Source organism: Saimiri boliviensis, chromosome 3 (genome assembly GCF_048565385.1).
Source record: "Saimiri boliviensis isolate mSaiBol1 chromosome 3, mSaiBol1.pri, whole genome shotgun sequence".
Classification (NCBI taxonomy): Eukaryota; Metazoa; Chordata; class Mammalia; order Primates; family Cebidae; genus Saimiri; species Saimiri boliviensis.
The window spans coordinates 47835507-47859843 of record NC_133451.1 but is presented as its reverse complement, the minus strand read 5'-3'; the positions used below and the strand labels follow the sequence as shown (position 1 = coordinate 47859843).

General features: G+C 41.0%; 1 protein-coding gene and 1 pseudogene across 4 annotated transcripts in view; one reads left to right on the top strand and one right to left on the bottom strand.

Moving 5' to 3' along the window:
* SPATA18 (spermatogenesis associated 18) overlaps positions 1–18448 on the bottom strand; it is a 53006-nt gene extending 34558 nt beyond the window's left edge. For 2 of the 4 annotated variants that reach the window (XM_003933631.4, XM_010344178.3), the window contains exon 1: positions 18089–18446. In XM_003933631.4, coding sequence (XP_003933680.2) covers positions 18089–18175 — 87 coding nt within the window. In that variant the 5' untranslated portion in view covers positions 18176–18446. Of the gene's footprint in view, positions 1–18088 lie in introns of all 4 variants that reach the window. The other 2 variants (XM_074396121.1, XM_074396120.1) reach the window with 2 other exon arrangements.
* Positions 7779–8377, top strand: LOC101044199 (MOB-like protein phocein pseudogene; annotated as a pseudogene).
* Positions 18449–24337: the final 5889 nt, after the last annotated feature.

The window sequence follows — 24337 nt, the reverse complement described above, 5'->3', positions numbered from 1 at the left end:
CAGGGTACACAAAGGATAGAAACTAGAAGGAAGAGGAAAAGTTAAGATGATCTCCAAGCAAAAGTTTGCAAGTCAAACGCACATCTGCATCAACTAAGGAAATAGTTCAGACAGGCAGGAAGCTCCCTGAGGACAGAGACTGGGCCTGTCCTGTTGGTTGTTGTCTTCCCAACCCTGCATTCTACAGTGCCCCTTATTCAGATTCATTATGTGTTGGATGGATGCATATAAGTGAGATGATTCACTCACTTTGTATTGATTATCTCTCTTCTACATGCCAGGCTCTCTGAGTGCTTTACATATAAAACTCAATTAATCCTCGTGCTACTACACTAGGAGATAGAAGAACTATTCATATCATTTCCATTTCAGATGAGACAGCTGAGGCACGGAGAGGTTAAGTAACTAGCTCATGGCTACCCAGCTAGTAAATTGTCAGTGCTGAGATTGGAACCCCAGCAGCCTGGCTTCCAAAGCTCATGCTCTTAACTACTAATCTGTGCAGACTTCCAGATCAGGATTCATGCTGGGAGTAGAGGGAGGACTGGATAATGTGACCACGAGTGAACGGGGAGGGCATCCAGGGAAGGCTGCTCTGTGGAGGGGACCCTTGAGCATTCCTGGACTATAAGATTCAGGAAAGCACAGCAGCAGGGAAAAGGCATGCCGGGCAGTGGGAACAGCAAGGACAAAGGTGCTGAGGCAGGAACAAGTTTGGCAACCTTGATGACAAAACATATATCAATGTGGCAGAGGCACAGAAGGTCAGGGCAGGTTAGCAGGGCAGGTTGGCAGGGCAGGTTGACCTGGAGAGCCTTTCAGGCCTGGCATGGAGTATGGATGGGATGGGCTTGTAACTGAGAGGGCAGCTGGTTTACTTTCCATGCTCGGCAAATGGTACCTGATGACTAATTCTGTTGTAGCACTGATTTCTCCTGTAGCCATTTTTTCTCCATCTCGTCCTTCTAACCTCTCCTTCCAAAAAGATCACGAATTCTTTTTAAAAAGGACCTTGCTTTTCTCATGTTTGTATCTATTGCCACTAGTATCCTGGCAAATTGAAGGGTCCAAACAGCAGTTGGTGAATGAATGGTTTAATAACGTAATGTTGACATGGTAGAGCATTTAAAACCCAGAGCCTGAACAGCTATCTCCATTCCTTCCTCATTAATCCAGCAGCTCCTTGCCCTGGCCATTTTATATCTGCACTTATAACATTGAACTTCAATTACCTGCTTACAAGCCTTCCGCCTTCTGACTAGATCATTCCACATGCTAAGTGAGAATGAGCTTGGGAGTCAAGCAAACCTAAGTATCTCAGCTCTGTCACTTGCCACAATTCTGTGTGACCCTGCACAAGTTACTTAACCTTTCTGAGACCATTCCTCTCCCATACAATGGGGATAGCAATGCCTTGCAGAGCGTTAGAATTAAATCAAAATAATACACGTCCAACACCTCAGACACAGATGGTGTTCATCAGTTAGCACCTATGAGGCAGCATGCAGTACTGAAAGGAGCCAGTGGTTTAGGAATAAGGTAGACCTTTGTTCCAAATCTGGTTCTCAACTTAGCTGCATTCCCTTAGAAAAGACATTTAAATATGAGGCTCTGTTTCCTCCTGTTTAGGAGGTGGTTGATCTCATGAGCAGAGCCTAGCATAAAAGAGGTACAGGATAATTAGAAGTATTATTACGGTATCATTCCTATCTGTTCCTATGCCATGCCCAGTGCCTGGTACATAATGGGTACCCAGAGGAACATTGATCAAATGAGTTTTTAAACACAACTTAAATAACAGGAGAGAATAGCCTATGTCACACAGTTCCCCTTCCCACCAAGACATGTTACAACATGTTGCAACTTCTTCTTTTTTTTTTTTTGAGATGGAGTTTTGCTCTTGTTACCCAGGCTGGAGTGCAATGGCGTGATCTCGGCTCACCGCAACCTCCGCCTCCTGGGTTCAGGCAATTCTCCTGCCTCAGCCTCCTGAGTAGCTGGGATTACAGGCACGCGCCACCATGCCCAGCTAATTTTTTGTATTTTTAGTAGAGACGGGGTTTCACCATGTTGACCAGGATAGTCTCGATCTCTTGACCTCTTGATCCACCTGCCTCGGCCTCCCAAAGTGCTGGGATTACAGGCATGAGCCACCGCGCTGGGCCACAACATGTTGCAACTTCTAAACACAAAGCATTGCACAAGATAGTCAAGTTGCAATAGGGTCACATTATTCTACTAAACACATACCCGCATACCCACACAAGACAAACAGAGCAAAGATATGGACTAATTATACTGTCTGCAGAGCACAGACTCTCTATATTTATTCATTCATAAATCATTGAGCTCCTATTATATGGAAGGCCTTGAAAACAAAGCTCAGGAAACAAAGCTATATTAAAAAAAAAAAAAAGTTGACTGTAGTCAATGAACTCATGAGATGAGGAAGTGAGACGGAGAACAAGAGGCACGTAGGGGATAAATAATTACCTTAGAGATTATGTTAAGTGTCCTTGTGATAACAGGCTATAGGAGCAGCGAAAGAAGCTCTGTTGAGGGATGAAGGGTAAGAGAGAAGAGCATTTCAAAAGAACAGAAAGTACCAAGACATAGTAGGGGAAGTGAGTGCAGGGTCAAGAGACCATGTTTGAAAGACTTGGCTTGCCACATTAAGGGTCTTGAGCTTTATTCCATCATCAAAATGTCTAATGATGCAATAGAGGAAGGTGGGTATGACGTGTTCATATTTGCTTTGCATGTTACAAAAATCTCTCTGGCAAAAGCAGTCCAGATAGAATTTGGGTTACAGAGTGAGTCTGGTAGGGGGGTAGATGGGTATAACCATCTGGCTGAGAGATGCTGGAGGCTGTAGACAAACCGAGGGCCCCCAAAGGTCTTTCCCAGCCCCAAATTACATCTGTGCCAGTCAGGGTCCCACTGATTCCAGCATTACCTAAGAAGTTCAGGGAGTTTAGAAACGAGTAAGAAGTATGAGAGGGATGATCCTGAATTTGGGTTTGAACAAGTGAGGGGGTCTGTAGGACCTCCAGATGGCATGTCCAGTAGTAGTACCTAACAACTTCTGAGTACCACTCTATGTCAGCGAGACCCTGTGCTAAGAGCTTTATATACGTAGCTTCATTTAATCCTCAGAACAACCCTACAAATGGGATGCCATCATCATCCCAAATTCACCATTGAGGAAAAACAAAGTTAAGTAATTTGAAGAGACAATGGCTGGGACCTAAACCCATTCCTGCAGCCTCCAGCGTTGGAGCTGATCTCTCATTCCTGCAGCCTCCAGCATTGGAGCTGATCTCCCATTCCTGCAGCCTCCAGCATTGGAGCTGATCTCCCATTCCTGCAGCCTCCAGCATTGGAGCTGATCTCTCATTCCTGCAGCCTCCAGCATTGGAGCTGATCTCTCAACCACAGTGCTTTCCCCAAAGCTGATAGAAAGTACGTCCAGAGCTTCGAAGTGAGGCAGGAGTGGGAGTGTGGCTTTGGAAAGCTTCAGTATAGAAGCCACATGCACAGATGAGACTACCAGGGAGAAGGGAGAGTAGAAGAGGGCTGAGGGCAGAGTGGGGGGCTATCTTGCTATGTCAAAAATGGTCTGGGTAAGAAGAGCCAGTGGATAAGAAACAAAACAAGAACAGTAAGAAGTGAGAGGACACCCAGGAAGCAAGATGAAGAAGAGCCAGGAAGCCAAAGAAGGAGATGGTTTCAAGAAGCAGACGGGCATGGTTCGTGTATTCATGCATTTATACTCTCAAGAAATTTTAAGGAGGGGCCACTACGCGCTGGATGCTAGGGACACAATGTCTCCTGACCTGCAGGAATTTATAGACTAAGATAAACACGAAAATAAATGCAAAAACACATGCTACTTACTATAATAAAAATTGGTCCTTATTTCAGTGGTAGAACTCAAAGGATAAGCTGATAAGGGCCACAAAGATTCAAGAAAGACTTTGTTTGAGGAGCTTTGTGGGTTACTGCTGCTAGAAACTGATCTAATTGCTCTACTGTGGGGCCTGGTCATTGGAAATATAAAAGCTTTCTAGATTATTCCTATGTGCAATGAAGATTGATAACCACAGCATTGTGGGTAATAGAATCAATTTAATGAGTCTCAAACAGCAAATAATACTAAAAAAAAAAAAATAGAAAAACATGCCACAATAAGTAAAGATAAGAATGATTAGCAAAACAAGTTTATATGTATAAGGGTTCATGTGTGCCATATTGTGAAGTAAAATGCATTGAGTCCTGTGGGTAAGTTTTAAAAACACTGTCCTATCAAAAAAATGGACAAAGGATATGAACAGACACTTCTCAAAAGAAGACATTTATGTGGCCAAAAAACATGAAAAAATGCTCATCATCACTGTCATTAGAGAAATGCAAATCAAAACCATAATGAGATATCATCTCACACTAGTTAGAATAGCGATCACTAAAAAGTCAGGAGACAACAGATGCTGGAGAGGATGTGGAGAAATAGAAATGCTTTTACACTGTTGGTGGGAGTGTAAATTAGTTCAACCATTGTGGAAGACAGTGTAGCAATTCCTCAAGGATCTAAAACTAGAAATACCATTTGATCCAGCAATCCCATTCCTGGGTATACACCCAAAGGATTATAAATCATTCTACTATAAAGACACATGAACACATATGTTTATTGCGGCACTGTTTACAATAGCAAAGACTTGGAACCAGCCCAGATGCCCATCAGGGATAGACTGGATAAAGAAAATGTGGCACATATACACCATGGAATACTATACAGCTATAAAAAAGGATGAATTCATGTCCTTTGCAGGGACATGGATGAAGCTGGAAACCATCATTCTCAGCAAAATAACACAAGAACAGAAAATCAAACACCACATGTTCTCACTCATAAGTGGGAGTTGAATAATGAGGACACATGAACACAGGTAGGGGAACATCACACATTGGGGCCTGTCAGTGGGTGGGGGACTAGCAGTGTGATAGCATTAGGAGAAATATCTAATATAGGTGATGGGGTGATGGAGGCAGCAAACCACCATGGCACGAGTGTACCTATGTAACAAACCTGCACGCTCTGCACATGTACTCTAGAACTTAAAGTATAATAAAAAATCTTTAAAAATCACTGCCTGTATCAGTGATTCTCTGTGTTGAGAATCACTGGTATAGGCAATGAGAGCCATAAAAATGATGCCTCGAACAGCTATATCAAAGTTGGATTGGAAGTGGGTGTGAATGAATTCAGGGAAATCAATAAGAACTTGCCATGTTATATGTGTGGGACTGAATTAAGTAAACTTCAAACATATTCTAATGGCTTTGTGTAGATAGGAAAGCAAGAGTTAACAGAAAAGAATAAAATATTCGAGAATATAACCACCAGCATTATTAACATAAATACATGTTCTTTTAAAGCTACTAACCCCTGTGCCACAGATATGGGGTAAGAGCTTCCTTTTGTTACCATGATTGCTGCAAAAATACTGTTAGTTCTGTTAGAGACAAAATTTTCTGGATTTCATGAAGCTACTATTGAAATAGAGATCTTAAGACTAATGTAACAGACTTTGTGCCGCAATAAGATAAAGACCTAAGGCCACGCCAGCGAAGGATTAAGTCACATAACCCTACACATAAAGGATCCATTGTGTTCTGTCAAAAGGCTTTTTCTTTTTATCCAGTAGCTAAGCAAGCACTGGCTTCGAGATAAACAACGTTAAAACAACTGCCTGCAATTCACTGATGGCCAGACTCTGACTAACTGATCCCCTCCCCTGTTCCACAGTCCACAACTGCAACTTCCAACTGGCTAAGAGACTGATTTCATTAACTTTCTCCCCATAAGAGACCATGGACTATAGTCTGATTCTGACTAGTCCACAGAGGCTGTACACTAAGTTCCTTCGCGTCCCTGCCCCTACCTTTGATGTATAGGGCCTCATTGTAATACATCTAAATTTAAGCCCCCAGCCTCCATCCCAGAATATAGGATGTATGTAACATGCATGTTTGCTTAGTATGCATGTGAGTGTTCCTCCTTAGTGAATATTCATAGCTCCTCCTATAAGCTGTTGAATATGTATACACTCGGCCAACCCGTTCAGCATTAATTCCTGTCTTACCCCTCCTACTTGGAAGTACCTGCCTCTGGTTTCAGCAGGTGCCTACTGCCCAGCCTGCAGGGTGTTACCCTTTCTAAAAAAACAAAGCACTCCTTTCCCAAATTTAAAGATCTCATGATTTTAAGTTGACACTACAATGCCTATGAGTTTTTCCCACTTAACTGAATGAATTTTTCCAACAAAGTTCTCTTGAGATCTGCAATAAATACACCCTAGAAGCTGGTTTTCCCACACATGTAAGAAACAACAGGAGCTTGAATAATAGCAGCAGGTGAAAAGAGAACATGAGAGATATTTGAGAGCTAGTTAACAAGTAGAATACTGAGGGCTGAATGAACCTATTTATGAGACATGATGGAGCGGGAGGGGCCCAGGTTTCTGACCTGGGCCACATGGGGGATTGTGATGCCATTACCCAACCAGAGGACACAAGCGGAGAACCAGCAAGACTAGAGAGAGGACAGCTGGGATTGTTGCTTGGTTCATATTGGGTTGCTGGGTCCTCTAGAGCATCCACATGGAGCTTTCTAGAAAGCAGGTGGCTACCCAGGTCAGGAGCTCTGGAGCCAGACCCAGGCTGGAGATAGTTCTGGGAGTCACCAGTATCTGGGAGGTAACTGAAGCCATAAAATTTGGCAAGCTGTGCCAGTTGACACCTGCAGAGAAATCTAGGAGGTAAATAAGGACTAGAACAGGGGTCCCCAAACTGCGGTCCCCTGAGGCCATTTATCCGGCCCCACGCCGCACTTCAGGAAGGGGCACCTCTTTCATTGGTGGTCAGTGAGAGGAGCACAGTATGTGGCAGCCCTCCAATGGTCTGAGGGACAGTGAACTGGCCCCTTGTGTAAAAAGTCTGGGGACGCCGGGACTAGAACAAAAGGGAATGAATTTGACTATCGAGTGGCCTCTAGTGACCATTATGAGAGCCATTACAGCAGAATGGGGGACAATGTTTGAAATATTTCCAAAATGCACTGGGTTGGAGGAGCAAATGGAAGTTGAAGAAACAAAGGCAATAAGAACAGATTACTCTTTCAGGAAGTTTCATAGCATGAGGAAGGAGAACAACAGGACAGTGGCTTTGTTCCCATCCCTTCCATGACACCACACTCTTGCCCAAATAAAAGCTCCTGACCCATCAAGCCCAAATGTTGCCAGATTTCCAAGGTCCTCCATGATATGCCTCTATTGAATTCATCCAGCCTTATTTCTCATCTGCCACCCCAGCCACTATCCAAAAAGACCCCAGATCCTTTGATCCCTTTCATTTCCTTCAATCCTGAGCAGCCTCAAACTTATTAAGAGTCAGCCCTTTCCCCTCCAAGAGCCTAATCCTCCTAGATTCTCCACTAACACTTCTCTCAGACCTACTTTTATGCTCCTCACCTTGAATCACTTCCACAACATGAGAGGAAGAAAACATGATGAATACATTTATCACTCAATTAATAAAATTTGTCAACAAACATGTTTAATCAACATTCCATCTTCAATTTGAAAAGTGACTTAAACCCATCAATTTCAGTACAAACTACCGTAATTTCCACTTTAAGAAATTCCAGTCTCATACACACAAAAAAAATGCTTTCTATGTATAAGACAAGACAAAAGATCCAACCACCCAGATGTTGGATGGTTACAGCAGAGGGGACGGGAGTGCTGAAGTGGAACAGTCTGGGCACCAAGGCACAGTATATTCGTCAGCACGTAAGAGAAGATTGTTCCGGCATTGAAAAAATTCACGAACCACTTGAAGGCCAATATGAAGGTGTATGGAAGTATAAACATTTAAGGCAATTCTGTCTTGAGCTAAACAGACTTGCTGTCAAACTTCAGAGCAAATGCTATACAGAGACTTATACTCAAATGACAGCAATTGAACAATAGATTTTTCTTTGTGCAGCTCATAAAACTCCAAAAGAGTGTCCTGTTATAAACTATGCTAGACACTCACTTGACGGTGCTGCATGTCTTCTGAATATCAATAAATATTTTCCCGGAAGGAGCATAAAGGAATCATCTGTAGCAAAACTAATATCAGTATGCAGTAGGATTTACTGAATATATTCACATGCTAATTTTCATCACCAACAGATGTTTGATGAATATAAAAATGAAACATTTTTGTGTCATCAGTTTACTAAATTTGTGATCAAATGTAATTTGATGTCCAAGGATAACCAATTTTAGAAGAAGTACAGAATTCCGTTTCTGGGGAAAGTGAAGCATGAAGGGACTCATGTGGAAAAATGTACTGATCGCATAGTTAAAATTAATTATGTACTGTATGTATCATTTTAGACACATAAATCATGTATCCATACCATCACTTCTTTGTTTAGTATAGGTTTTTGTGTGTTGCATTTGCCTTTTAAAATGTGAAGTACTTTTCAAATTATTCATAAGTTGTATATCCACCAGCGTGGTACTCATGGTTTTTAAATAAAATTGATATTACCTGTTTACAATGCCTGTTAAGAAAAGAATTTACAGCTTGGTAAAATTGCTGCTAAACAATCATTGCATCACGATCCTCACCAAATATACCCATCTATAAAAAAAAAAATGAGTGAGAGCTTAAGGTTTCACACAAGCCATTTACTAAAGAAGTAGTAATATTTCCCTTTGGTTTTACCATGAGTTTAGATGTTCTAAAAAATTCTATAGTGCCTAATTTCATCTTACCAGTTAATGTTCCCAAAATGACATTAAAGTGTTTTAAAATTCTGTTTGTAGTTTATGATATGCATATATAATTATGTGTATATCTAAATACAAATTCAAATGAAACATTAGCGATACTTAATCTTACTATGCTACATATAGTGTAACATACTTGGAAAAGATTTACCTTTCTGCAACATGGGACTGTGACATACAAGATGATGACAATGATAAGGTACACAAATGGTGTTCCCACTAGAAACCTGCCCTGTTCACCCCTTCCCATTTCCCTTAACCCTATCCTCAAACTACTTTAGCTGAGAAGCTTTTCACTAGACTGTGAGTTAGTGGTGGCTTACACCTATATATGTTTATATAAATTGCTTATAAATTATACCTCATATTAGCAATTACGTTATGAGAATGTGTATTTGCACAGGCTCTTGCTTATCTTTGTTTTGCAAAATTGTTCTGCCTAGAAAACAGTCCTTAAAATAGCCTGGCACTTTCTATTAGTAATATTCACCTTACATCTAAACATCTAGGCAGCATTACATAGAACTGAAGAAATGTGGATAGTATTTATTTTACACCCCCTCCCCATAAAATGTGTTTTAATTACATACACATGTAAAATTACATGCAATAATTCATAAGTTCCAAGGGCGATGATGAGTAGTCATACATTTTTTGGACTTTGTTATAATTCAGTGTGTTAAGAATGATTTAAATGCAGATTTAACAATCGTATAATCTATCGAATGCTGTTTTTGATAAAACACTGGAGTTCTTATTGCCAAACTGATGGTAATGAAGAACTAAGGGTGAAAAATGTGTACATGTCATGAAGAAGGTATTTAAATCCATCTTTTGAACAAATTTAACAAACATGAGGAACTTCTTTTTTATTTAAAAGGGTTATTTTGAAAGATGAAAATGTGTTCATCTTTTTTCCAAATTTAAGGGAATAATTTATACCATATTTTTAGACAAGAATGTACAGCAAAAATGTGGGGAACAGTAGTAAGCTGAGAATTTATATATTTTATACACAGTTTATTCCTTTCTAAGCCTGCCAGTCTTTTAGGCTTTGAACATACCCAGCAGCCACAGTCATTGTCATTATTGTACCCCAACCCACAACTATTTTTTAAGAAGTCTTAGGTTCACAGCGAAAGGAATGTTGACTTTGAAATTATGGATTTATATTAATGTCACTATAAACCAACAGGAATAGTAATTTTTAAACAAACTTGCTAAATATTGGAGACTAAGTTAATATATACAGCAGTGTAGCTGTTCTCCCTAGATGGTGTCTCACAATGGATTTCTGTTGCTTGAATATTTTCTTAGTGAATATTTAAGGTAGTTGCTGGGATTTGATGCTCTGACTAAGTATTTTGAAACACATTTTGAATAATATGGTTTAGTATTAAAGGGGAAAGAAAATATGATTTTTTTTCTTACTCATTCTACCTTCCCTGTACTGTATATTTGGAATCGATCATTAAATTCATTCATTATTTTTTTCTCTCTAAAAAAAAAAGAAGAAGAAGAAAATATGAAGGGATTCATCACTCTTATTTTTTTAAAATCCATCAATATTCCTTTAAAATATAAATGCTATAACAATATTAAATGGTTTAACTGACTTTTTTATTTTTAAAAAGACTCATTTTACATCCCCCACAAAAATGTCATTCCTATTCTGCCAATTAGAGAAATTCATAAATGAGTAAGGAAAAAAGATGAATCAGCTAATAAGTATCTTGACACTAGACAGAAGAGGAGGAATTTTCAGCCTTTTCTAACTGGCCATGAAAATTAACACATGGAAAACAAAGCCCTAACTCTGACCATATTTTTTCACTGTTCAGGATCTGCGTGCATGGTTGGGGTAGGGGGTTTGGAAGAGGATGGCAGGAAATGGACACGACAGATAAATGGGATTTTTTGGTACCCTCCTTTCCTCTGTAGGAGATGAGAGAATAAACTGGCATCCAAAAGACCTAGTTTCAAATCTAAGTTCCACCCCTTCTAACCAAAAGACACCTTGGACAGGTAAGCTGCTCTCCTGAGGTTTGGTTTTTCTCATCCATATGATGCAGAAAATAAAACATGCTTATCTCAGTTTTTTTAAACAAAGTTTAAAGGCAATACAGCATGAAGAGTACTGTACTTTGAAAGCTTCCAAGGGCTCTTTGTATGCTGGTTGTCACAGGCTACAATTGTTCCTCCAGGGAGGCAGCAGTCCCACATGTGGGCAGCTTTTTCAGCAGGCCTAGTTTGTAAAACTGGTCCTCTATTCTACATTGTGGCTGACCTTATCACAACACCACTACCTAAACCACAAAGTTTTCAAACCGAAATACTGAATTTTAGATATAAGAAAAGGTAGCCTTATGAATCCTCAACAATTATGTACTCTAAACAACTTAGCAAAGGTTCTAATTAGGCTTTTCCACTAGATTTTATAGTGTCTGGACCCACAGTTAATAATCCTATTGGATTTCTTTAATTATTTATTATTTTTAAATATTAAACAATGGTAATATTTACATTAACAAATGTGTCCAAAATGAAAATAAGGAAAGACAAGTTAAAAAAGATGACAGCCTCTCTGTTAAAAACGCCCCCTGCCTTAATCACTTGGCAATTTCTTTTGGAGTTATGACTTCATTATTGGTAACTGTGGTGAAAGGGGTAGCACCAGATAAAATTCCACAGTTCCCCCATTTCTCAGGCTCTCTTACAATTAGATTGGAGCCAGTTACAATTAATTCTGACCAAGGGACGATGGGTCTGAGTAGTGTGTGGGATTTAAGGGCAACGCAAGCTTTTTGCTCTCTCTCCCCTTGAGACCTTCCAGGATGGCAGTTCTATGAGATAGAGAGACTGAAACCGAGTTAGTGGTGGAGGAGAGCTGCCATCAGACTTCATGTGAATGACAGAAAAATCTCCATTCTGTTGAGACACTGAGGTACAGTGTTATATTCATTACTGCATCTTGTTCTGGCTAGTAAAGAGATGAAGGTCCTAAAGGGAAGAAATATGTTCTCTATAAAGTTACCAATCAGATTGCATCCTCAAGAATATAGAAGTATGTTGACAAAGGAGGATGTGTGAAGGAGGGCAGGGAGGCTGTTTGAACTCACCATAGCAACTACAACAACGTTTTGTGTTAGGAATCAGGCATATTTCAGCATGGAGGCAGCCTATAATCCCTCAACCACGAAGATTATTCTAAAACAAACAAATGAGACACCTCTTTAATACCTCCTTTCTATGTGTTGATACTTAATATACTGTTTTCACTTGCTAGTTCAGATTTCTAGAACACAAGAGAAGACTAATGTCTGAGGAAGTCTTACTGCGTTACCAGCCCTCTCCACCATCCCACTCACCTATTAAATAATCAAAAGCTTCTATGAATAGAATGTAATGTTCTGGTGTCCATTATTTTGCTTAAAATATATATAATCTCATCCTATCTTGGGGATGGAGTTATCAAAGTATAGTGAATTTTTACCACTTGCTACTGTAAGTATGTAGATTATATTTAGAAAACATCAAATCTCCACATATCTATCCCAGATCAACTCCGTAATCATCAGGGACTCTGAGGGAAAACAAAAGCATCTCAAAAGGAGGAGGGATTCAGCTCAGAGTTGACCTCCTCCAGGTATAGTTAATGTTGTAAGGTCAATTTCTCTTCACTTATGTTCACAGTGAAAGGAATGTTGACTTTGAAATTATGGATTTATATTAATGTCACTATAAACCAACCGGAATGGTAATTTTTTAGCACTGCTAAAAGGTTATACATGAAATGGTGGTGATGGCCAGATTAAGGTGGAGGTGATGAGAATGGATAACATCTCTATAGAGTAATTAGGTAGTCAGAATTCAGTTCTGAGCCGGGCGCGGTGGCTCAAGCCTGTAATCCCAGCACTTTGGGAGGCTGAGGCGGACAGATCACGAGGTCGAGAGATCGAGACTATCCTGGTCAACATGGTGAAACCCCGTCTCTACTAAAAATACAAAAAATTAGCTGGGCATGGTGGCGCGTGCCTATAATCCCAGCTACTCAGGAGGCTGAGGCAGGAGAATTGCTTGAACCCAGGAGGCGGAGGTTGGGGTGAGCCGAGATCGTGCCATTGCACTCCAGCCTGGGTAACAAGAGTGAAACTCCGTCTCAAAAAAAAAAAGAATTCAGTTCTGTATATAAGGTTATTTGAGCCTTTTGAAGAGATGATTGAGAATCCCACACCGACATTGCATGATAAATTTGGGGCATTTGGGACAGCATACTCTTACATTAACCTAAGGGCCATTCTTAGTGTCTTTGACTTTGTTTACTAAACGTGCTGGTCTAGTTTATGAAATGTTGAGTCACATTATTTCTTGCCTAAAGTGTCACCCAGCCCCATACATTATTCCTAGAGTTTCCAATTTCCCAATCATGGGACAACTAGAACAACCTTTCTAAAACACAATCCAAACATGCCTCCTTCCTGCATAATGCTTTCAGTTTCTCCCCATTTCCCTCAAGATAAAGTCTGAACTCCCTGTCACAACACCAAGGTTCTTCACCATCTGGCCCCAACCATCCCACCTGCTCAGCCTCATCTCACTTCCACTCCCTGCCTTGAACTATTCACAGCCCCACCCCAAAATCTGCCCTCTTTTTCATGCCTCCGTGCTTTTCACACATGCCATTCTCTCCATCCTTTCTCCTCTTCTCTAGTTAGATGCTCATCATTAAGATGCAGTTCACATACCTCTTCCCAGCACCTGGCATAAATAGGCACACCTTAAGCTCTGAAAAATGTTGAATGAATGAATGGACACTACAAAAAAAGCTCTGTGACCATGTGTTGAATGAATTATTAAGCTTTTGATAATTGACTTCGTTCTTGGTTGAACAATCTTTTTTTCACCCAGGCTGGAGTGCAGTGGCACAATCTTGGCTCACTGCAACCCCTGTCTCCTGGGCTCAAGCGATTCTCCTGCCTCAGTCTCCCAAGTAACTGGGATTACAGGCAACTTCCACCATGCCCGGCTAATTTTTGTATTTTTTAGTAGAGATAGGGCTTCCCCATGTTGGCCAGGCTGGTCTCAAACTCCTAACCTCAAGTGATCTGCCCGCCTTGGCCTCCCAAAGTGCTGAGATTACAGGGGTAAACCACCACACCGGCAGAAGAAGGGATTCTTGATGGCTCTCTCACCAACATTCTTAATAACCACAAAGGAGGAAAACTTTCTGAAAGTCATGTGTTCACACCAAGCTGTCCCTGAACTTCCAGTGGAATCAAAGTTCTAAAGGCAAAGTCCTTATCAACACTTGGGATGAGGCTTGCATTCATTCAGCATCACTTTAACAAACTAAAAGAAAATGAGTTGGCAAGGTTTGTTGTTTTTTAGTAATTCTTTTTCTCTAAGGTGTTTGAAAAATATCCATTCTTAAAGTTTTTATCAATCAATACATGGTTTTTCCTATGACACAAAAGAATGCTCAGATTAAAAAAAAAATGCCAGCAAGTAAATAACAATGGCTTTGGGGCAGAAGATTTTTTTTTTAAATGTACTGTCTCTGATATCATATAGAGGATACAATGAAACAGATCATGAAGCACAGCTAAAATGTTATACGTGAAATGGTGGTGATGGTCAGATGAAGGCGGAGGTGATGGGAAGGAATGTAGAAGAAAATCATGTGAGAAAAACTGAGAAGCAAAACTATGTGAGATCTAACAGTTAATCCAAATAATGGCTAGTGAAAATAAATCAAAATTTTGCATTGTGTTTTAGAATTATCTATGTCATTTATCTGTTTTCCTTGAAAACAACTTTTTCCCATGGGCATTGCTTTAATCAGTTTCCTAATTCTGAAAGAGTACATATGGCCTTTTATTTGACTTGTGTTAATTAGAACTAAACCCATGTGGTCATGGTCCACAAAATCAACCTTTCATAGCAAACATAATTTCTAGGTTTTAATAAACAAATGTAGTTTTCTACAACCAACGTTTTAACAATTGTAGTTTGCTGCTGTGAATATTCATCTTAAAGTTTCAAGTCAAAAGTCCCTGGACTAATAAAATAACATTGCAGTATTACAGGGAAACACTTAGCAATTGACTAGAACTAAAAATATAGACAGCAAGATACAGAATAAGTTTAGGTTTAACTCACATTTTATGACAAGTAGTTTAGAGATTTTTCTCATTCTGTCTTTAGCTACACAAAGACTTATTGTTGGGAATACCTGCATTTTCTCACTTGTGCTCCTAATTGGAAATTGTGGCTTCCAGTTTCAATTCAATTTTAATAAAGGTCAAATTAAAGATACGTGGGGATCATTTTTAATTCTACACCTGATACAAGGTTTTAAGAACAGAAATTAGTTGAAGAAACTAAGTGTCTGGCATTAATTAAATCATTAAGTATTTGTTGAGTAGCTGCTAGGTGCTAAGCATTGTTTCAAGTGCTGGGAATACAGCAACCATCAAAACAAGGCAGAAATCCCTGCTGTGTGGAGTTTACATTCCAGTGGAGCAGGAGAGGGGACTGGTGATCACCAAAATAAATGAGTAGATAAGTAAAAATTAGAAGATGCAGTTATTATGGAAGAACTAAAGCAGAGAAGATAGTAAGTGCTAAGAGTGAGAACAAGAGATTGCAACTGTAAATATGATGGTTAGGTGAGCCTCTCTGAGAAGGTGACGGTTAAGTGAAGCCTTTTAGAAAGAAAGAGAGGATATTACGATCGCACTCAAATATCGACAGGTGAAAAGTTTTCCAGTCAGAGAAAACAGTGAGTGCAAAATGCTTTGAAGCAAAAGCATGTCTGGCATCTATGGAATGGTGCTGTCTGGGATAGTAGCCACGAGCCTCATGTGGCTATCTGAATTTATGTTGGACTTAAGTCAAATTTAAAATTCTGTTCTTCAGTGCGCACTTGCCATATTTCAAGTCAATAGTCACCACATTGGACAATGCAAATATAGAACCTGTCCATAATCATAGAAAGTTCTATTGGACAGCATGCTCTAGGAAGAGCAAGAAGGCTGGTACTGCTGGAGAGGGCTGAGCAAGGAGAGAGTAATAGATACGGTTAAAGGGGCACAATTGTGTAGGACTTTGAAGGTCACTGTAGGAGCTTTGGCTTTTTCTGAAGTTTGGAGTGTCTGGCAAAAAGAGTAACTTGAGATATGACTTGACATTTAGAAGAGTCTCTTTAGGTTGTTATTTTTGTAATGATCGAGGTGACAGAAGATCAAGGATGGAGAAAGGTGGTGGCAGTGGGGTGGTGAAAAATGTTCAGATTCTGTATGAACTTTGAAGTTAGAACCGACAGATTATGATGGTGAAAGGGAGTATAGTATATAACATTGAAGACTAGTTAGAAAAGAGGCCTGTGGTTGGGACATGAGAGAGGCTCAGTTCCGTTTTGTACAGATTTGACTTTGAGATGGCAATGGCATTCACTATTGAAAGATGTCCAATGGGTATTTGGAAAAGTTAGAGCTCAGATGAGAACACGTCTCATAGAAATAAGATTCGTCAACGTACATGTAAGAGATGAAGCAGGAGTAGAGGGGAAGAATGCAGGTGTCAACATTCCAATGTGATAAAGATGCCAGCCAACTCAAGAGAAATGATGGAGCCTGGGGAGTGGCCACACGGTATGAAAAACACTGGTGGCTGTGAGTGAAGCCTCTATTGTAGAGAGATGAAGGGAGCAGCTGGATGGAAATGGTTTTAACGGGAGTAGAGAATGGGATGTTCTCAAGACAGAAAAATGTAATAAACTAAGGCACTTCTCATCATTTACAGAGAGTTTCTAAAATTATACTTTATTAGTTCCAGACGAATACTAGTGTTATTTGTAATAAACATTGTGACAAACAACACGTTTGTTTGTTTGTTTGTTTGTTTTAATTCAGACGTTAGGCCACTGGGGGGAAAAAGTGAATACTGTATATGTGTTAGGATTTTTTATGCTCAATCTCCTGAGACTAGATAATGGATACTTTTTAAATTAATGGGAGGAACCCAAGTCTTTTGTGATAAAGATGTCATTTTAACTGTCCAGAATTCTTAATGGAGAGGGAATAGTCAGTGCTGGTTCTTCAAAAGGAAGCAAAGAGATTGAACAGGAAGCATTAGAAAGGAAGGCTAAGGAGAAAGCTGTAGCTGTTCTTTGAGCTCCCCTCCACTTCAGCAGCCCTGGTTCAAGGGTGAATGGGGAAGCCCAAGGACCTCATGACAACTAGGATCTCAGAAACAAGCAATCTAGACTCAAAAACTTGAAATCTGAACAGGAAATTTACATATCATCTAAACCAAGCTCTGGTATTTCACAGATGAAGTATTGAGACCCAGAGAAGTAAAATAATTTGACCCCGTCATTCAGCTACTTCTATGCAGATCTAAAAGTAGAAACAAGGGGGTGTAATTCCCGGTCCACAGTTATTTTTGCCTGACAGCTCCTTGCTATATGAGAAGGGAAATCTCTATTTAAGACGTACTGAACGAATGTAAAGCAAATTCAATACTCAAGAGTTCTATTTTGGGGAGGGGGAATTTTGGGGAGCCGGGGTGGGGGTAGGGATTAATGAGATTTGAAAAGTGCTCAAGGGTTTAGTGACAGAATATTGGCTTCTCACAAATGCCTGGGCAAAAGGCCTGAATCCGCCCTGGTGTTGGAACTGTGCCTCAATTGTCAGCCCTCCCAGCCCCTCCAGCACGCAAGTGAAAATCTCAACGTTAACAAGTGTCCTTTCGCTGATTTCTGGGTAAATAACCCCTGGGTGTGTGTTGATACAAATCCATTCTGGTACAAACCCTGGGCAGGAGAAGGTTGTAGTAAAAAAAATAATTCGGGGTTGGGGAAGAAGGCGGTGTGGATTGCGCTGGCGAGGAGGATGGCAAACACCAGACCAGCCGCGACTGCAGCGCTTCCCTGTTGCTAGGGCGCCGGCGTCCTTAGTTACCACTAATTAAAAGCGCTCTCTAGTATCCGCCGCCTAGCGTCGCGCTTCGCCGTCCGCGCCACCCCAGCGTCGCCTGGCGCAGCTCGGAGAGCAGGGCACCTGCACACGTGTCCTTTTTTCCCCGCGCGATCCCGGTCGAAGTCTGAGGTCCGGGTTAGGAATCCCAACAGCGGAGGCTTTGCAAAGCAGCCAGCGACTCCAGCCCTAATAAATCCCCGCCGAGGGCTGTGCGGGAACCTACCGGAGGGCGAGCCCCGGGGGGTTTTCACCCAGACTCACGTTGTACTCCTTCAGCCAGCAGTCTAGCTTTTCCTGCAATGTTCGTAAAGCTTCGTTCGAGACCAGTCTCTTCAGGTTTTCCGCCATCGCTCACTGTTCCGCTCGGCCCCTGGGAGAAGGAGACTTGGGGGGACCAAGCGGTGGCCTCCGCAGGACGGTGGGATGCTATGACGGGAAGGGTGTTCTCTTCCGGAGGGGCTCAGAGCGCGGCAGGTGTTTCCATCCTCCCCCTTGGGTCGGACCTGGCCGATTCGGGAAGCCGGGGGGAGGTGCCCTGGGCCGCAGCCGCTGCGCCTCATCCGCCGACCCGCCCGGTCTCCTGGCTCCCTAGACGCCGCCCCGAGCCGGGCCATAAATACCCTGGCGATTATTAAACAAACCTTGACGTGGATGGGTTGGCTGCCAGGGACGCGCTCGGCCCGCGTCGTGGCAACGCCCGCGCCGCCCCGCCCTCACTGCGCCCTTAAGCCCCGCTGCCAGGCCGCCCTCCCGGCTTGAACGCGCCGTATCGCTGCCCCTGCTGCTGCTGCTGCTGCTCTTCCTCCTCCTACTGCTGCTGTGGCTGCTGGCCGAGGGCGAGGCCGCCAAAGTCACTGAGACTCGGCGATGGGTCAGGGGCTGGAGACTTCAGATGACAGCTGCGCGCCCCCTGGGTAGGCTGAGACGCGCCGCCGCGCGGGCTGGAGGGCAGCGGCGCCTACAGAATTCTTCCCTAGCCAGGGCTCTGGGTGCCCACGCGTGTCCAGAAAAGCGGAAGTTAAGTCTCCACAGAAGTTTGGGGCTAGGCTCTCAGGAACTCACCTCTTTGGCGTCTTTAGTCTTTCGCCTTTCATTCCTTAAATTCTTCATTTGTAGCGCCTAGGGTTTACCTGTATGCAACTTGTAACTAAAATTTCAATACTTCCTACTTCTAGTTTTTGCTTTGTTCCTTGACCCACTGGGTGGGCACCCAAGTCAATAGATGTTAGTTCCAGGATGGTCACAAATTAAAGTTAATCCCTCAGGTTGGATAAGATTTGGCGGTATATATTTTAGTATGATTTTTTAGAGTCATTGAGCACTCTAAAGCTTCATTTAATTCTGAATTCTCTAATTGGGACTTTCTGATCTAGTCTGGTACTATTTTAAAAGTGTACATTCTGCTACAGGAATAGATTCAACTACTTAGGAAATGAACCATCGACCATCATTAAGCACTTTCAAAGCAAGCCCTTTTACATACCATCAAAAATAAAAATGGACTGATTGTAAATCATCCCTATCTATTCATTAAAACAGCGGTGGTGGAGCAGAACCTGAGCTGGTTGGCAAGCTAGTTTAACTTCGTTTCATTTCTGTAGGTACTTGAAAATCTTCGAACACTGTATATATTCAAGTATTGTAAAATCAATAATTTTCACCAGCTCTTGTTTTTTATTTATTTTAATTACAGTGGCTCTACTATCTGCTAAGGAAAATGAAAGGCTTATTTATGGAGCCTGTGTTCCTACTATTCTCTGTAGACCACAAAATAAGGACTTATAAGGGTATAATGTATTATTTGATCAGAGTAGAATAATAATTACTAATGTTAAAAATACTCCCTCAAAAAAACAACTATTCATTAGACAACTTCATATATATATAGAATTGAGAAAAACCTCAAATTTCTCAATTTGGACCTAATAATTACATATTTCAATAGGCAATGGGAATCTTTGAACAGTCCCATTTACTTTTTCATAAAAAAACAAATTGGAACATTTGTTTCTATCAGATAAATTAGAGGTAAACTATTTTTCTTGCTGTGAGAATGTTCATTCGCCTCTAATCCTTAGTTTCATCATTTGTAAAAGGAAAATAATTCTTCTTTCATAGGATTATTATGAAACTTAATAAGATAATTCATGTAAAGTATTCAGCACAATGTTTGGCATATGCTGTAGTAATTGCTCTAGTAATTGCTGTTTATTAAATATAAACTAATACTGACCTACATCCACCATTATTAGGAATGTAGATTATTATTAGTTTATATTTAATAAAGAAAACTAGTTGTAAACAATCTAAATCTCCAACAATAGGGTAATCGTTGAGCAAATCATTCAATGAAATGTTGCACAATAAAAAGCTTGTTATTGTAGAGCATCTACTATTTAGTAATTTTCACTATATAACGTTAAATGAAAAAGGCAGAACACTAAATTGTATATACTGTGTTAAATTATACAATGTGAATCCAAGGTATAATTATGGGTTATTTTAATTGCTTTTATATTTTTCTAATTTTTTCAAATTTCTACCATGACCATAAATTGTTTCTATGAAAACTTATTCAGAAAAAGTTACCAAAAACAGTTACTAATATGGTTTGGCTGAATCCCTGCCCAAAAATCTCATCTTGGATTCCTAAGTGTTATGAGAGGGATCCAGTGAGAGGTAACTGAATCATGGAGTTAGGTCATTCCCTTGCTGTTCTCATGATAGTAAGTCTCACAAGATCTGATGGTTTTTTAAAAAGGGGATTTTCCCTGAACAAGCTCCTCTTTGCCTGCTGCTATTCACAGAAGATGTGACTTGCTCCTCCCTGCCTTCCATCATGATTGTGAGGCTTCCCCAGCCATGTGGAACTATAAATCCATTAAACCTCTTTCTTTTGTAAATTGCCCATTCTCAGGTATGTCTTTATCAGCAGCATGTAAACTGATGAATACAGTAAACTGGTACCAGGAGTGGGGTGCTACTGAAAAGATACCCAAAGATGTGAAAGTGCTTTAGAAACTGAGTAACTTTCTGGAACTGAGTAACAGGCAGAGGTTGGAAAAGTTTGGATGGCTGAGAGGAAGACAGGAACATGTGAGAAAGTTTGGAACTCCCTAGAGTCTTGTCAAATAGCTTTGACCAAAATGCTGATAATGATAGGGACAATAAAATCCAGGCTGAGGTGGTCTCAGATGGAGATGACCAACTTGTTAGGAACTGGAGCAAAGGTGACTCTTGTTATGTTTTAGCAAAGAGACTGGTAGCATTTTGCCCCTGCCCTAGAGATTTGTGAAACTGAACTTGTGAGAGATAACTTAGGGTATCTGGCATAAATTTCTAAGTAGCAAGACATTCAAGATGTGACTTGGGTGATGTTAAAGCCATTGCATTTTATAAGGTAAGCAGAGCATAAAGGTTCAGAAAATGTGCAGCCTGACAATGCGATAGAAAAGAAAATCCCATTTTCTGAGGAGAAATTCAAGTGGCTGCAGAAATTTGCATAAGTAACAAGGAGCCAAATATAATCCCCAAGAAAATGGGGACAATATCTCTAGGGTGTGTCAGAGGTCTTCACAGCAGACCCTCCCATCACAGGCCTGGAGGCCTAGGAGGAAACAGTGGTTTCAAGGGCCAGGCCCAGGGTCTGTGTGCTTTCTGCAGTCTAGGAACTTGGTGACTGTGTCCCAGCCACTCCAGGCATGGCTGAAAAGGGCCAATGTAGAGCTCTGGCCATGGCTTTAGAGGCTGCAAGCCTCAAGCTTTGGAAGCTTTCATGTGGTATTGAGACTGCAAATGCACAGAAGTCAAGAATTGAGATTTGGGAAACTCCGCCTAGATTTCAGAAGATGTATGGAAACACCTGGATGCCCAGGCAAAAGTTTGCAGCAGGGATGGGGCCCTCATGGAGAACCTCTGCTAAGGCAGTGCAGAAGAGAAATGTGGGATGGGAATCCCCACACAGAGTCCCTACTGGGGTGCTGCCTAGTAGAGCTGTAGGAAGCCTCTGTCCTCCAGACCTCAAAATGGTAGATCCACTGACAACTTGCACTATGTGCCTGGAAAAACGGCCGACACTCAACACTGGCCTGTGAAGGCAGTCAGGAGGGAGGCTATACTCTGCAAACCACAGAGGCAGAGCTGCCCAGGACCATGGGAACTCACCTCTTGCATCAGCATGACCTGGATATGAGACATGAAGTCAAAGGAGTTCATTTCGGAGCTTTAAGATTTGACTGGCCAGGTGCAATGGCTCAGGCCTATCATCCCAGCACTTTGGGAGGCTGAGGCAGGCAGATTACCTGAGGTGAGGAGTTCAAGACCAGCTTGGCCAACATGGCAAAACCCCATCTCTACTAAAAATGCAAAAATTAGCTGGGCTTGATGGTGAGCATCTGTCATCTCAGCTACTCAGGAGGCTGAGGCAGCAGAATCACTTGAACCTGGGAGTTGGAGGATGCAGTGAGCCAAGATCATGCCACTGCATTCCAGCCTGGGCAACAGACCAAGACTCTGTCTCAAAAAATATTTTTTAAAATAAGATTTGACTGTCCCACTGGATTTCAGACTTGAATGGGGCCTGTAGCTCCTTTGTTTTGGTCAATGTTTCCCATTTGGAATGGCTGTATTCACCCAATGCCTGTACCCCTATTATATCTAATCAGGGAGCTGGGGCATATGTAGTAACTAACTTGGAATTCATAAAATATGGAAGTAACTAACTTGCTTTTGATTTTAGAGGGTCACAGGTGGAAGGGACTAGCCTTCTCTAGGATGAGACTTTGGACTGTGGACTGTGGACTTTTGAGTTAATGCTGGAATGTGTTAAGACTTTGGGGGACTATTGGGAAGGCATGATTGGTTTTGAAATGTGAGGACATGCGATTTGGGAGGGGTCAGGGGTGGAATGATATGGTTTGGCTGTATTCCCACCAAAACCTCATCTTGTATTCCCACATGTTGTGGGAGGGACCCAATTGAATCATGGAGGCAGGTTTTTTCCATGCTGTTCTCATGATAGTGAATAAGTCTCCTGAGAGCTGGTGGTTTTATTAAAAAAAAAAAAAAAAAAAATGGAAGTTTTCCTGCACAAGCTCTCTGTTTGCCTGCTGCCATCTATGTAAGATGTGCTTTGCTCCTCCTTGCCTTCTGCCAGGATTATGAAGCCTCCCCAGCCATGTGGAAGTGCAAGTCCATTAAACCTCTCTCTTTTGTAAATTGCCTAGTCTCAGTTATGTCTTTATCAGCAGCATGAAAATGGACTAATATAGTTACCCAAAAATTTCACCACCCTCAGAAAGAAAAATGTTAGCCAAAATACCAACATTTAAGCAGCTCCCTCAAATCATAACATGCTTTGACTAAATGTCTGTATTGCTCATTTAATAGACACAGTGTCTTAAGATGGTATGGATCTTTAAAATCACTTTAGCATATGCTACCTGATATTATTTATCTCTGCATATGCCCCAGCTCCATGATCAGATTCAAGACCTTTAGGATCTGCAGTCATTTCATGTACAGCTTGGCTTCCCTAGAATTCAAGAGATGTGTTGCATAGAGCAGGAACATGTGTTTATTGTAAGAAGCATAGATCTTCCTCTTGATGATCAAACTAAAGAAAACGTTTCACATGTTTATTCATTATTTACCCTTCCCACCCTGTTACTTCCAAAAAAGTATCTGAGATGGCTTATAGTAAGAGACATGAAAATACTGTCAGATTAGTAATATTTTTTAGAGGAAAAAGCAAATATGTCCAAAATGTATGCCCATGTACTAACAGCCTCATTTTACATTTCTTTCTGGGCTTAGTGGAAGCCAAAGAAGAAAGGAAAATGAGTTTTATGATAATGATTATTTGATGTTTAAAGTACACATACTAGCTCTTTCAATGAAAACACATTTTCTTGGTACCAATCTAAAATGTGTTTGCTCATTTCCAAAGAGTATTGGACAACATAGAGGAAAGATGTCTTAATAAACCTTTTTAAAAAATATATAGGAAAAAATCTTGATATTATTGTTTTGTGACGCCACCTTTGATCAATGCTGAAGGAGTAACGCTAGAACAGCTCATCAAAGAGCAGGCCAAGTAACTGACACCCCATTTCTAGTTCTCAGGTGATGTTATCTGACAGAAGCTTAGAACTTGCATATCTGTTGGAATAAGTGGATGTCTTCATAAGTACTCTAATGATGGTCCCCTCTGCAGAGCTTTTGATGGGTGCTAAATAGCAATCAATTTAAGAGAGAGCAAAAGCCTGGAGTGCAAATAGTTTATACTGCTGATTAAAGAGTCCATGTGTTTCAAATTACAAGCATGTACTCTATTGGTTGAGATTCTATATTAAAAGTTGTTAAGCCTTGGCCGGGAATGGTGGCTCATACCTGTAATCTCAGCACTTTGAAAGACCAATGTGGGCAGATCACTTGAGGCCAGGAGTTTGAGACCAGCCTGGCCAACATGGCAAAAAGCCATCTCTACTAAAAATACAAAAGTTAGGTGGT